Source organism: Maniola hyperantus, chromosome 4 (genome assembly GCF_902806685.2).
Source record: "Maniola hyperantus chromosome 4, iAphHyp1.2, whole genome shotgun sequence".
Taxonomy (NCBI): domain Eukaryota; kingdom Metazoa; phylum Arthropoda; class Insecta; order Lepidoptera; family Nymphalidae; genus Maniola; species Maniola hyperantus.
Genome location: NC_048539.1, coordinates 3,769,305 through 3,784,852, shown reverse-complemented (window position 1 = coordinate 3,784,852; position 15,548 = coordinate 3,769,305). Strand labels below are relative to the sequence as shown.

The 15,548-nt window shown below is 36.7% G+C and overlaps 2 protein-coding genes across 2 annotated transcripts in view; one reads left to right on the top strand and one right to left on the bottom strand.

Moving 5' to 3' along the window:
• Positions 1-10,182, top strand: part of 5-HT2A (5-hydroxytryptamine receptor 2A) — an 81,730-nt gene extending 71,548 nt beyond the window's left edge. The window contains exons 8-10 of the mRNA XM_034985465.2: positions 948-1,117; positions 3,132-3,258; positions 8,419-10,182. Of these exons, the coding sequence (XP_034841356.1) occupies positions 948-1,117; positions 3,132-3,258; positions 8,419-8,611 (490 nt within the window). The 3' untranslated portion in view covers positions 8,612-10,182. The remainder of the gene's footprint in view (positions 1-947; positions 1,118-3,131; positions 3,259-8,418) is intronic.
• Positions 1-15,548, bottom strand: part of Prosbeta1 (proteasome beta1 subunit) — a 276,237-nt gene that overhangs the window by 229,246 nt on the left and 31,443 nt on the right. The gene's annotated exons all lie outside the window — the stretch shown is intronic.

Sequence of the window (15,548 nt, the reverse complement as noted above, 5' to 3'; positions counted from 1 at the left end):
CTCTCGGTGAACGTAACAAAGACCCAAGATGTTATCGCTGGGGTTATATCTACTGTTAAACTTGACAAGGAACAATTGTGATTATTAAACTTCTGAACTTATGTTGGATCCTTGATAAGAGATTGTTGACTTTCCTGGCACAGTTATGAGCGCTGTAGTGTTTGTAATAAGGAGGTGCAGGATTCGATCGTTGTCGTGAACCGACACTGTTGAAAATAGATCTGTATAAAAAACCGGCCAAGTGCGAGTCAGACTCCCGTACTAAAATCGTATTTTATCGACATTTTGCACGAAAAATCAAAAACTATAATGCCTAAAAATAAATAAAAATCTGTTTCAGAATATAGTATACACGTAAAGCCATTTCATTGGATACACCACTTGATGTAGCGATCTTACTTTGAAAGTCGAAAATAGCAATATTTGTTAATAAACACATTTTAATTTTTTCTTATGATGTAACCACAAATTCAAGGTTTTCAGATTTTTCCCCGAATTCCTGCTATAAGACCTACCTATCTGCCAAATTTCATGATTCTAGGTCAACGGGAAGTACCTTGTATAGGTTTCTTGACAGACCGACAGACAGACAGACAGACAGACAACAAAGTGATCCTATAAGGGTTCCGTTTTTCCTTTTGAGGTACGGAACTGGTCCTGACTGACAGACTTATACATTATCAACGCACAGCCTAAGCCGCTGGTCCTATAGAGCGTAGAGACTTAAAATTTGGAGGGTGTGTTCTTTGTAAGGAGTAGGTGTCCATTAAGAAAGGATTTTTCGAAATTCAGCCCCTAAGTGGGTTAAAAGGGGGTTTGAAATTTATGTATAGTCTACGCGTACGAATTCGCGGGTGTAATCTAGTGTCTTATATGATTCTTACGTTGTTCATTAGTACACAATGAATTTGGCTTTGCTTTTTTTAATTTTAATAATCTTGTTACAGGTTTCTAGCCAACCGCAAGAAGGATAGGTCTATGTCAGCTAACGCGGTGGCAAATGAGCAGAAAGCCACTAAAGTCCTCGGTCTGGTCTTCTTCACCTTCGTGCTCTGCTGGGCGCCGTTCTTCCTCCTCAACATACTGTTTGCTTCATGCCCTGCTTGTATAGTGCCAGGTGAGATCTATATGTCATAGATAGCGATGCCCGCGATTTTGTACGCGTGGATTTAGGTTTTAAAAATCCCGTGGGAACTCTTTGATTTTCCGGTATAAAAAGTCGTCTATGTCCCTCTCCAGGCCTTAAACTATACCCATGCAAAAAATCACGTCGATCCGTTGATCCGTTGTGACGTGATTGAAGGACAAACCAACAAACCAGCAAACAAACACTTTCACATTTATAATAGGGATAGTGATTAGTCAAAGTCAAAGTCAAATTATTTATTCAAAATAGGTAATAAATTACTCTTCTCGATGGTCAGTTGTTGGATTTGTAAGATATAGTAGTGATAAATATTACGCAAACTTAAAACTAAAGCTACGAGGGTTCTAAACGCGCCCAGGTCTGTGAAGATTAAACCACGAATTAAGCCTAAAATTATTGATTACTCTGTTTGAAAGCACTTTGGAATAATTATCAAAGTTACGGACCGGCCACGCTTTTCTGGGCAATCAGGAGCTACAAAATTCAATTTGGGCTGAAAGATTAAGAAATAAAAATGGTAATACGAGTAAGAACACCAGTTAATCTGATATCTGTACCAGAAATACGAATCAGAGTTGTTTAATTTTGTTTCAGCGTAATCTTTCTTTTGGATTTCTTCGGCCGTCCAAAATGATAACTTAACTGTTGTGTACAGAGATGGACCATTTCATAAGTAGCATATGAAAAATCACGTAAAAAGCCTTTTAATATGTATTACATACTTGCTACCTTAGATAAAGTAACTAGTGAAAAATAACAAATCCCGTTTTATTTTTAAAATTTTGCGCGCGTATGGTCATGGCAAGCTAAAACGCAAAAGAGTGTGCGAGTGAGACCACTCGTTTCGATTTACTCTCCGAATTAGCCACCTGTGAAATATCAGTGCTATTGATCTTGATCATAACTTAGTTAAATTCATGTAGCAAACGATTTTAAAATGTGAAAATTGAAAAATCAATTTCCGTGAAAAATCATTTGTGAAATAACTGGGAAGAAAAATCATAATTTCAACAAATAAAAATGATTCACAAATAGCAATCATGGCCATCTCTAGTTGTATTACAAGTTTTAATGCCTTCGCAAACCCCGAAGTCTACGTCGAATTTTCCGCAAACTTTGAGAATTTATTTTGCGAAGCTATGAATCTGATATTGTTTTGACAATGTTTTCGTAAGGTGCTGATTTTGCAGACCGTCGTAAAATGATAATAATATTATTATTACATTAATTTCGTTAGCGGGGCGTTTTGATTTTGTTTATTCCTATAATTTTATTATTACTTGCCTCTAGATTGAATTTAAACTCCATTTTAGTATTAGGTAGGTAGGTTAGGTAGGTAGGTGTTTATTATATCATCATACTAGCTTATGCCCGCGACTTCGTCCGCGTGACTTCACCAAAACCCTTTACGCTCTTAGGGGCTGAATTTTTGAAAAATTCTATCTTAACGGATGTCTACGTCATAATAGCTACATATCTGCATGCCAAATTTCAGCACGATCCGTCCAGTAGTTTGAGCTGAGCGTTGATAGATCAGTCAGTCAGTCAGTCAACTTTTCCTTTTATATATAGATAGATATAAGAGAGATTCTTGCGCTTCTTATCCTTGACCTCATGATCCTTGGGCTCTAAGTACCTACAGTCAAAACCTTAATGGGGCCGTATTGTTTAACTGAACGATCATTCTGTTAACGACTGTGGAGTTTGGACTCTTTCCAAACCAATTAAGGTTGTATAAAAACACGATCAGAATTGGATGCTTGCTTCTAATGATGATACCAAGTGTTATGCTGATCATAGCAGAACACGGATATCACAGCATAATAGCTGGATGTTAAATTTCAGCCCGATCCGTCCAGTAGTTTGAGCTGTGCGTTGATAGATCAGTCAGTCAGTCAGTCAGGTCACCTTTTCCTTTTATATATTTAGATGTGTAGCATTAATGCAGTAAAAAGCATTTGTAGTAAAAACTTGTGTATTGCAGAGCACGTGGTGGACATCTGTCTCTGGCTGGGCTACGTGTCTTCCACCATCAACCCCATCATCTACACCATCTTCAACAGAACATTCAGAGCAGCATTCCTCAGACTCTTGAGATGTCATTGCAGCAGGTAGACAATTGGGTATTTGACTCCAATTTTTTATTACTTTATTATAAACTAGGATAAAAATAATGACGTAAACTGAAAAAACTAATTAAATCGATTAAATAACAAAAAGTTATAAGCATTTAAATATTTCTGATTAGACAGAGATAGCGATATAGCATTTTGACGTCACACCTTAATAATGTCATAGTAGCTTCGTGCGGTTTCATACAAATTTTCCTTTTGCGAGAAAGGGATAGAAGACCCTCCCACTCCAAAATTAAAATGTCTGTAACTTTGTAAATCTTTGTTGGATATTAATATTTTTTTCAGCGTACGTCATTATTTTTATCCTAGTTTATAAAAAAGTAATAATACTTATCAAATTCAAAAGTAGGAAAATACCCAATTTAAGATAATTTTATTAGTTACTATTACTATACTCTATCCACGGAAAGAAGTTAGTATAGCACTCTCTCTGTTGCGTAATCCCATACATAGGAATGACAGAGCCAAAAATCTCAGTGGGCGTTAACTACTTTGAGTCACTCAAATCAAAGTCTATTTGTGTGTCAATACACACTAATGTAATACTAACTTCTTTCCATGGATAGAGTATAGATAATGCCCGCGACTACATCCGTGTGGATGCAGGTTTTTAAAAATTCTGTGGGAACTCTTTGATTTTCCGGGATAAAAAGTAGCCTATTTAAATTTCTAGGATGCTAGCTGTCTCTGTACCTTTCATAAAAATCAGTTAAACGGATGGGCATTTAAGAATCATGTAGGAACTCTTAGAGTTTTCAGAATAAAATGTCCGTCTTCGGGATGTAAGCTAACGTTGACTAAAGATTTTTTCTTTAAGTATTTCAATTTTTTCTCGAGCCTTATCTTATTACTGTACAAAATCATGCACGCGTCGTTCTAAATATTAGTATGAATATGAAAATGGAATTTAGTCGGCTGCGCTGTTGAGGGTTTTTGCTTAGGTCTAACGTAAAATTTACTTGTTTACCGTCAATTTGAACTTTGTCGCATCGTTGACCACACACCAAATTAGTCTCAAAGGGCCAGACACCGTTGCTGGCCAGACGGTTGTCTAATTCCAACTTTGGGTACAACTGGGATTAAATTAGTTAATGCTTACATTTAGAAGGGTCAGTACTAAATACCGTGTAACCAAACTACAAATACTGACTTTTAATCTAGGTAAAAAGCGGCATAAGCCCAATAGTTAAGACATCGCTTTCCTAGTTAGGCGGTCTGGATTTCGATCCCGGGCAACTTTACGGGCAACGTTACTCATCCGATCAGAGTCCGTGAAAATACGTTACTTTTTGTCTTGTATGGGAGCTTATGACATAATATTATGTCGTAGATAATCACTTATAATACCACAAGAGCTTCAAAATTATCGGGTATTTCACGATAGGTTCGTTGCAAACAAATGAAGGAGTCAAGTTTTTCAGGTTAAAAAAACTTGACGACTTTATTTGTTTGCAGGGAACCTTGAGGGAAATGCCAGATAATTTTGAAGCTCGTGTGGTATTCGGGGGATTATTTTTCCGTCCCAAATGTCGGCCAAAATCTCCAATTTTCACAATTGAATTCAACCTGTCAGTTTGACGTGTGGTTAATTTGACTATAGCAACGACCAGAGAAAATTTTCAAAAAATTATCAGTATAATACCATGTAGGTTGTACCACGTGACGTCGAATGGTGCAATTCTAATGGTCGACATTTGGGTCGGAAAAATAATCGCTGGTATTCTCACGGATGACGGATAGAACTCGGATCGGATGAGTACGTAACCACCGTTAGTGTGAACATTTTTACCAAAACAAGATTGAATTTAATTAATTTTTATTTTTATGTTTTATTAATATACGTTCCACATAAGACGTAAATTAATGTGGACGTGGATTAAAGATTAATAAAATATAATTAAGTATGCTTAAGATTTATTTAAGTTTGTATGTTTTAATTTAATATTTTTTAAGTACTTTTAATTTAGATTTAAGTTTATTTAATAGAATTTTATGTTATTGTTAAATTTATAACAGTAAATAAATACTTCTTTAAATTAAGTATGCAACATTTCATTCATTTCAAATTGTGAAATTTTATCACCTTTCTAAATAACAGTTGCAGTTAATGCTAACTTTAAAAGTTCACTATAGAACTTTACAAATATTTATAGGTGCCTATAGTTAGATAGAAGTTTAGGTAGTTAATCGAATTAGCGCTTTTGTACAATTCAATAAAAATTCTTTGAAAATAGTGCCAAGTGCCAATTGAAATAGAATTTCAAAGTTCCTATATTTGATATTAGATAACTCTTCGTGACTTCAATACGTTTGAGAGGCAGTCAATTCTAGAACTCGTGTTTCGAATACTTCTACCTATGTATATTTATTTTGTACTTGTAAAAGGCAGAATACAGTTTAAGTAAAGAGGTTTTTTCTATATATAAAAATGAATCGCTAAATGTGTTGCTGATCGCAAATCTCGAGAATAGCTGAACTGATTTCGCTAATTCTTTTTTTATAATATTCCTTGAAGTACGAGGATGGTTCTTACGGAGAGAAAATTTTTAAAAATTTGAATCGACTGTTAGGCGGAACGAAGTTCGCCGGGGCAGCTAGTATTTTTTAATTGTTATAGTGTTTTACCTACACTTCAAGGAAATTTCGATAACTGCAAAAATGTGTCGCTACTAGATGGCATAAACAGTCGCTTCAGTACTGAGTGAACATACATATTAAAAATTTCGTCACTGGCAGTAAGCGGGCTGTAGCTTAGTGGTCAGAGTGTCAGGCGCGATCCCAGGAGACGCGGGTTCGATTCCTGCCGGTTCGCAATTATTGATATGTATTTAAAATTATTTAGAGATAGGTATTTTTTGAAGTTCTGCATCACTGTAAATCAAGGAACTATGATTGTTTTATCTTAGTAGGTACCTAGTAGTAGTAGACTACTGTTAAAGGAAATTTGTGTAAAATTCTAGGAGGGTGTATTATAAACGAGGAAGCAAATTGCTTCGTACAAATCCTAGGAATTTCAAGTTTTAACTACTTAAAACTCAAATAGCATGTACCTACAGTTAAGTCGACAGTCTTATTAATTTGTACAATATCAGCATCATTATCGCGCGCATTACTCGGAATTTGCTCATAGTCCACCGCGCTGGGGAAGTGCTGAGTGAAAACTCTCAGGCATGCAGATTTCTTCACAGTTAAAGCAAGTGATAGGTATTTAATTGCTTAAAACACACAACTCCGAAAAGTTAGAGGTGTGTACCCGGGATCGAACCCCCGACCTCCCGAATAAGAGGCGGACGTCTTAACCACTCGGCTGTCACCGCTTTAATTGTTATTGCATATTAATAGCTTGGAACAATGTGTGGCGATCAAAGTAGAACTAAGTTAAGCTCCTATTGTATTTGGCTGTGGAGAGCCCAAGTCCTAATGTATTCAAAACTCGGTAACTTAAGTTCTAAGTGACGAGAACTTTGCCGTGTCAGGAACAGCACGAGCGGTCATTATGTAAGCGACTGTGAGGTTCTATAGTAAGGCCGATAGGCGAGGTCCGATAGTCGACGATTAGCGATAGTCGAGTTGAGTTACCTAACTATAATATATCCACGGAGAGAAGTTAGTAGGTATAGGGCTCTCTCTGTTACGTAAGCCCATACCAATGACAAAGATAAAAAACTAAGAGAGCGTTAACCATTTTGAGTGACCAACCAATCACAAACGAAACTGTGTTTTCGAATTGAATTCCGAACGTTTTTTGAAAACATGTTTGTAATTGGGTGGCCTATCAAAATGGTTAACGCCCACTGAGTTTTTGTCTTTGTCATTTTTGTGGGATTACGTAACAGAGAGAACCTATACAAACTTCTCTCCATGGATAGAGTATATAGAAACGAATTGACGAGCAACGAGAGAAAATAGTCGATAGCTGACCGCTTTCTCGTCGGCGGTGGGACAAGTGCCTAAGCGAGGTGTTTGCATTCATATTCCCTATATACCTATTACCATATCGGGAAGTTTCACATTCAGTTTCGACGTTATAACTGGCGCAGTGAGTGAAAACTGGTGGTTAAAACGTCGGCCTCCTATTCGGGAGTCGGAGGTTCGATTCCGGACACGCACCTTTAGCTTTTCGAAATTATATGCGTTTTAATGGTGAAGGAAAACATCGTGAGGAAACTTACATGCCGGAGAGTTTTACATAATGTTTTCAAAGGCGTGTGAAGTCTGTTAATCCATACTGGGTCAGCGTGACGGACTATGGTCATAAACCCTTCTCATTCTGAGGGGAGACCTGTGCCACAGTTCATGACAGTTCGGGAAATTATAACAAAACGTCTTTGACGTAAAATTTTCTTACATTTGACACTAGGTAGCTTATGAATCGCCTATTTTTCCTTGATTTCACGTTACCCATAACCTAATACTTGACATACAGGGTGTAACCAGAATGCTGGTAAAAACGAAGACAGGTGATAGTATTACCTACTGACATGATAGGTACCACAAAAAAAAAGTGAAAAAAAATATTAAAAATCCTATAATTTTGTAAAAATCTATATATATAAAAGGAAAAGGCGACTGACTGACTGACTGACTGACTGACTGATCTATCAACGCACAGCTCAAACTACTGGACGGATCGCGCTGAAATTCGGCATGCAGATAGCTATTATGACGTAGGCATCCGCTAAGAGAGGCTTTTTGAAAGTTCAACCCCTAAGAGGGTGAAATAGGGGTTTGAAATTTGTGTAGCCCACGCGGACGAAGTCGCGAGCAAAAGCTAGTTTACAAAAAATTGCAAAATAAAACATCTGACTGACGCCAGAGGTCAACGAACGTTGGGAAAGTAGGTCACTCGGAGTCAATGCCGCGTCGTAGTTGACGCGGCATTGACCTGAGTTTTGCACGCTATACATTGCGGGTTTGAAAAATTCTAAATCACTAAAAGTACAAAAATAGGCAAATGGTTATTGGTATTGGTTTATGTTTAGGTAGTATTATAATAACGCTAAGTTTTTGCTAGCGTTCTTGTTACACCCTAGGTATGACTGAGAGTTCCGTCACTCTAGTTCTCTCTGCCTTTGCTCAGGCGATGGGTTGATCGTGGTGATGATTAGAGAAAATAAAATTCTATTTCTATTTCAGAAGGGGTCGCTGCACTCGGTACAGATCTGTCGGCTCGACTCGCGGCGCCTCCCAGCTCTGCGCGCGATCTGCGTTGCCCCTCGCGATATCGTTGCGGCCTTCCGCCATGCCCACCACTTCACCGTTGGCCCACGAAACTACGGAGACTGTGCTCATGGAACCACAGTTGGGTGATTTTAAATTGCGCTATTGAGAGGGGATTCTTCGTAGCGCACTCCAAACACATGTACTTAGTTTGATTCATATTTGAATACTAGCTTATGCTCGCGACTTTGTCCGCGTTGACTACACACATTTCAAATCCATATTTCACCCCTTTAGTGATTGAATTTTCAAAAATCCTTTCTTAGCGGATGTCTACGTCATAATAACTATCTGCATCCCGATCCGTCCAGTAGTTTGAGCTGTGCGTTGATAGATCAGTCAGTAAGTCAGTCAGTCAGTCAGTCACCTTTTCCTTTTATTATATTAAGATAGACTGATCAATCAAACTCAGACACATTCTAAAAAATAACTGTAGGTATCTATTGTTCTCCACATTTATTTTAAAAAATCCGCCAAGAGTCTGACTTGCGTACGAAGGTTCCGTACGATCGCATAAGATAGGTATAGTCCACGATAGGTCGAGAATCGAGATGGCAATCGGGATGGGAACGCCCCGCACACCCGCACAACCACGCTTAGCCGGTGCGGGCGAGCGCGGGTGACGTGCGGGTGTGCGGGGTGCCCCCGCCTCATACCCCGATTGCCATCTTGACCTGTCGCGTACTTTATCTATGTACTTATTTTGTTTTAATTTGCAAACAACTTAGTGACTATGTAAATATTAGAGAATATTTAAATAAATTTAAAGCTCATTTGTATGTACCTAATATTTATTGTTAGATGCGCAATAAAAGTAAAAGACGAATTATTAAGATAAATTACCTTACCTACTTACATTTTTAAATTAGCAATTAGGTATAATAAATGACGAAGATAAAATCTTCCAAGACAGTGCTAAGCTGGGTATCAAGTAGGTATCAACCATGTACACAAAAAAGCTGGCCAAGTGCGAGTCAGGCTCGCGCAATGAGGGTTCCGTACTACAGTCGTACTTTTTCGACATTTTGCACGATAATTCAAAAACTATGATGCATAAAAATAAATAAAAATCTGTTTTAGAATGCACAAGTGCAGACCTTTCATATGATACCTCACTTGATATAGTCATTAACTTCGAAAGTTGAAAATACTAATTATTAGTTCATGACCACAATTTAAATTTTTTTGTGTGATCTAACCCTAAATTCATGGTTTTCAGATTTTTCCCCAAATGTCAGCTATAAGATCTACCTACCTACCAATCTAGACAGACAGACAGACAGACAACAAAGTGATCCTATAAGGGTTCCGTTTTTCCTTTTGAGGTACGGAACCCTAAAAATGTGTAAAAAACATGTGTATGTCAATTGTCACTTATACATACACACACGTATATACACTTACACACACACCTCTGATTGTGACTTGATATTATTGTAAACATGTTAAATCTAAATATATAATTTTATGTATACCTACCTTCCTTGCAGATCTCTTTTGTTTTGTATAAAATGGGCTATCTATTTAAGGAAAGCACTGTCATCTAAAACAAGTGTACATCTAGTTTTGGAACGCGAAAAGTCAGTGTTTCTGTTTTTTTTTTTCTTTTATTTAGATACAAGTTAGCCCTTGACTCCCTTGACTGCAATCTCACCTGATGGTAAAAGATGATGCAATCTAAGATGGCGGGCTAACCTGAAAGCGGTATGGCAGTTTATTTTTTATTTAACCCATACCCCTTTGGTTTCTACACGGCATCGTACCGGAACGCTAAATCGTTTGGCGGTACGGCTTTGTTGGTAGGGTGGTAACTAGCTGTGGCCGAAGCCTCCCACCAGGCCAGACCAGAAATTTGGAAATTATTAAATTCTAAAGCCTGCCGGGAATCAAACCCGGGACCTCCCGCTAACAAGACCACAGCGCTTATCACTGCGCCAGGGAGGTCGTTATTAATTAATTGGTATGAATTATATTACATACTTAAAATTTAATGTCAAATTTGTTGTACATGATAGAACTGCATGATATTCTTATATAACAAATAGTTTAATATTTTGTAAATAGTTTTAAAATTGTTATAATAAATTTATTGCATAAAAAGTACCTAATAATAAGTCTAAGGTGAAACCAGTCTAGAAGATAAATTAAATACAGATATAATAATAAATGTAAATATATTAAGGAACATTTAAGATCATTTTTAATAGAATAACATGTATTAATGTGTAGATATTTGGTGGACGACTATCGATTAGTATCTCAATTTTATAGGTATCCTATTTGACTGTATGTAGAATATTAAAAGTTATTTTCAAAGTAAATGACTTTTCTTTTACTTTTTAGCTCATATCCAAGCATATTATCAAGTTTGTTATTCTCTACAATCCTGTGTTCGTGGACGAACTCGCCGTTGAAACTAGAATTCTACTAAGTATGTCATGCTACGAAAACGCGTAGCACCTTTATAGTACAGTACGCGGCAGAAACTAATGTACATCGGCCTTTAGAATGACATTTTAGCTTTGTAGAGTGTTGTCTCTGTCACTCATACCTATATGACGTTTTGTCGGTCTCAACGACAGAGACAATGCTCTACAAATCTCCTTCTAAAGGTCGATGTACATTATTTCCTGCCGCGTACTGTACTTTATTTTACGAAAATATTACTTACTACGAATTGTTGTGGATAATAAGTTTTCTTTCTTGAAATCTTCAATTGTTGGTGAAAATTGCAAAAACAAGTTATCTATACTATTATATTAAGAGGTTATGTCGTTAAGTTTGTTTGTAGGGGGTAATCTTTGGAACTACTGAACCGATTTTAAAAATACTTTCACCAGTAAAAAGCTACATTATTCCTGAGTGACATAGACTAAACGGGATTTTTAAAAACCTAAATCTACGCGGGCGAAGCCGCGGGGATCAGCTATATTTTATAAATTCTCATTACCATCGTCGAGTTCGCTGTCGAAACTGAACGTGAATTAAGATGTTGATGTCTTGAAATATTACAGTGGATGATGGTTTTTTTCTTTGTATTTTATCCATGTACATACTCAGCCCTATTATAATCTAAGTAAGTACATGAAATAAAAACAAGAAATTCTAACCTAGCGAAATAATACAAATCGAACAAAAAGAAAATAAAAGTTATACAATCTTCAAGAAATAAGGCTTATGGATTCAAACAGACTTATGGCATCCTGCAGGACGGGCAAGTATATTCACAAACATGCCCGTATCAAATCTGTTCAAATCCATATGCCTTACAATTTTATCCCGACCAGACTGAACTCGGACACATTCATTTAATAAATGTTCAACATCCCCAAATATTCCACATAGTTCCACATAGACTCGTTTATTTTCATCAAAAATATGGTAAGCCTACAAATTAGTGCCTTATTCTATAAAAACAGTCTGCGCAGCGATGAAAAAAAATAACACAGTAGGTACATATGAACTTACAGAGTACAAACTATGGCAGTGCATATTTTTTTTTTTTTAAATAATAATAATCTTTATTTTCTTCTTAATAAACATGTAGTTAACAGCTTTAGTGTGAGGCCCTGCCTCCTGAGGTAGTAAAAACTGTGTAGATGATGCGTGTTTTATTCACGTGGATCTAGGATTAAAAATTTCAAGGAATTTTATGATTTTTTCCAAATAAAATGTTATTCTAATATGTCTTTAACTATATCCATGCAAAAATCACGTCGATCTGTTGCTCTAATGTGGCGTAATTGAAGGACAATACAACACATTACGCAGTAGTGGTTTTTCAAGGTTTTATGTTAAAGTCCCGGAAATGACTTACAAGGAAAATAATATCCCAAATTTTCCTCTCCAATAATCTTGATTTAATTTTATATAAATTCGACCCTTCGAGTGGAGATGTGGAAGACAAATAATTTCCTACGTGAGTTATTGGAGGTCTGGGTTTATTACAATAATTGGTTATAGGAAATCTTTTTGACTACCTGCCTTAGTAAGGGGATTAAATCGGTGCTCTTGTGTACAGAATACAATATTATCATTGACTTAGATATTACTTCGTATGGACAGGGTTATTGAACAAACAAAATGGCACCGGCTCATTGGTGCTAATTGTGGTGCTAATGCACCGATGCATCATGCAACCTCAGTGACGACTGGATTTCAAACGGGTCGTTCAGTATCTAAGAGGTGGCGCTGATTTATTTGGTTCCTAAAATTTTTGTTCGCTTGGGCATATCTTGTCATTTATATCGATGAATATTATATTCTTTTTCGTGATTTTTCACAATTTTTTTTTTTATTCGGATACAACTTAGCTCTTCACTGCTCCTCAATCTTACTTGATGCTCAATTATGATAAAATGACAGCTGCAAAGTGACAGTCACAATCCCTTCTGAGTTCTGTAGGTCAATATGGAAAACCTGCATCAATCATTATTACAATCGCAATAGTTGTCATTGGCTGACTTTATGGTACAGAACGCGGCCGAAAATAATGTAGGTACGTCGATGATGTAGGAGATAGCAGATTTGTAGAGCATTGTCTCTGTCGCTGAGACCGAGAAAACGTCATATAGGTATGATATGGCTACTAGTGGCTATGTTTGAGAATCAATTTAACTTCTACCAAAATTTCATATTGTTTTCGAGTTACAACTCAATCTAAATGTATAAAAGGCAAAGGTGATTGACTGACTGACTGACTGACTGACTGATCTATCAACGCACAGCTCAAACTACTGGACGGATCGGGCTGAAATTTGTCTTGCAGGTAGCTATTATGACGTAGGCATCCGCTAAGAAAGGATTTTGGAAAATTCAATCCCTAAGGGGGGAAAATAAGGGTTTCTTTGTGTAGTCCACGCGGACGACGTCGCGAGCATAAGCTAGTTACAAATATACCTTCTGTATTCAGGTATTATGAAGAGTATCTAGAGAGTTTATGATGCAATAAATTTGGAGGGAAACATTTATAATATTGCATAATATTGTGATATTGGCTAACCACAAATCATTCAAACTCAAACTGAAATTATTTATTCAGAATTGGTAGAATTTTACGCTTCCTGATTGTCATAAATTTTTATTTGTAAGATGATTTCTTTCAATAAGATTTTGGTCCACCATTTTTCTTTTTTTTTCAAAACAGATGCCACGCATAAATCCTACAATAATCAATAGCTGGTATCAATTGGTATCAATAACACAAACAAGTTTTGTATGAGACAGAATCTTCCAAAGTGTCACGTTTCTGAGCTGTAAGCTATATCAAAGTCGTAATGTGTAGCTTTAAGTTGTAATGTGTAGCACAATTGCATAAATAAACGTCTTTTCTTTCTTTCTTTCTTGCTATTCCTGTGTTCGTGGTCTGTGGTGTTTAGCTAACTTATTATTGCTGGTGTCTCATTTAAAAAGTTTCGCTGATAAATTAACATGAATATCTAATTAATTAATTATCGTATCTACAAGATACATGAATGTGAAAGTACCTATGAAAAGCCTTGACTTTATTACGGGAACGTCTCGGCTGAACCTTAAATTTTAAATGGCCATAAATTTAATTAACGAGCCAACTTTTGCGTGAAGTTCGTCCGAGTCACAAAATATAGTCATGAAATTTGTCACCGTTCACGTGATATTATGATACCCCTGGTAGTAGGAAGTAATTTAATGATACCTAATAAAAAACGTTCAAGTGTGAGTCGGACTCACACACGAAGGGATCCGTACCAAAAAGAAATAAAAAGTACGTTCCGTAGAAGAAATAGCACTTTTTACTTTATTTTATATTTTAAGGCAGCCGTTTTGAAATTTTTAGTATTTATTTTAGCAATAGAAATACCTACATATTCTGTGAAAATTTCAACTCTCTACCTATCACTCCTATTACAGCTCGCTGACAGACAGACAGACGAACGGGCGGACGGATGTACAGACAGCAAAGTAACAGAGTCCCGTTGGCACCCTTCGAGTACGGAACCCTAAAAATGGTTGGCGCCGAAAGCGCGAGTGAGGAGCCGGCCACGTTTGCAACGGGCAAGTTTTGAAGCGAAACTTTTTAAAAGCGATCACGCACTCATCCGATGCAAATCCGTGAAAATACAAATAATTCATACTTCGGAACGTGTTTTCACGGACTCGGATCGGATAGACGTCACATCCCCGGCCACCCTGTATATGAAGATTTGAGTTAATAATTTCTTCTATTTATACTTCAATGTTTTATTTTATATATACTAGGCGGTAGAATCGCTTGGATAGCATAATACATTAAGGTGAAGGCACAGCATGTGAATAAAAGTTTTCTCTTTTCTTTTCTGTACCTATATTATTAAAAGTATTAATGCTTGGCATGCGTTGCCATACAACTTGAGCGTTGAAAGTCAATGATTTACGGCAGTAACGCACTTATCCGATCCGAGTCCGTGAAAATACGTTCCTTTTTGTTTTGTATGGTAGCTTAAATGACATATGTCGTAGATAATCGCTGGTATTCTCACGGATGACGGATAGAACTCGGATGACGGAAGTGCAGTGCGTAATCGCCATTAGGCACCGAGTTATTGAAAGAAATTCGAATAGGTTTGAACAACTGTTCTAATAGGTTATTGATCAATTTATATATCGTTTATTCAATTATTATGAATAAACGCCTCAACAGGGCAATAATATATTCAAAGTCAAACCCCAATAGAGTCAACAGGAAGGCGATTATCTCATTGATAACATCAAAGTTTCGTAATACAAGGCGCAAGGTCGGGTCAGTAACTTGGCTAATTTCGGGCGATAGGACTTTTTGGATAAAATTGGAATAAGGTTAGGATAAACTTGTTATCTAACTTTTCCGTTCTGTACTTGTATAGGGTTAATATTATTTCTCGAGAGTCGAGGTTTCTTCATAATATTTTGTTGAAGAAGTCCTCACGTAAACTGTTAGCAGTTTACGTGATGACTTCTTCAACTTACTTAGGTACTCTAGTTTTCCTTCGTTTACTTAAAAGATAAACAAAAAAGTCTAAAGTGCTAGCGAAATCACGTCACTAAGGCGT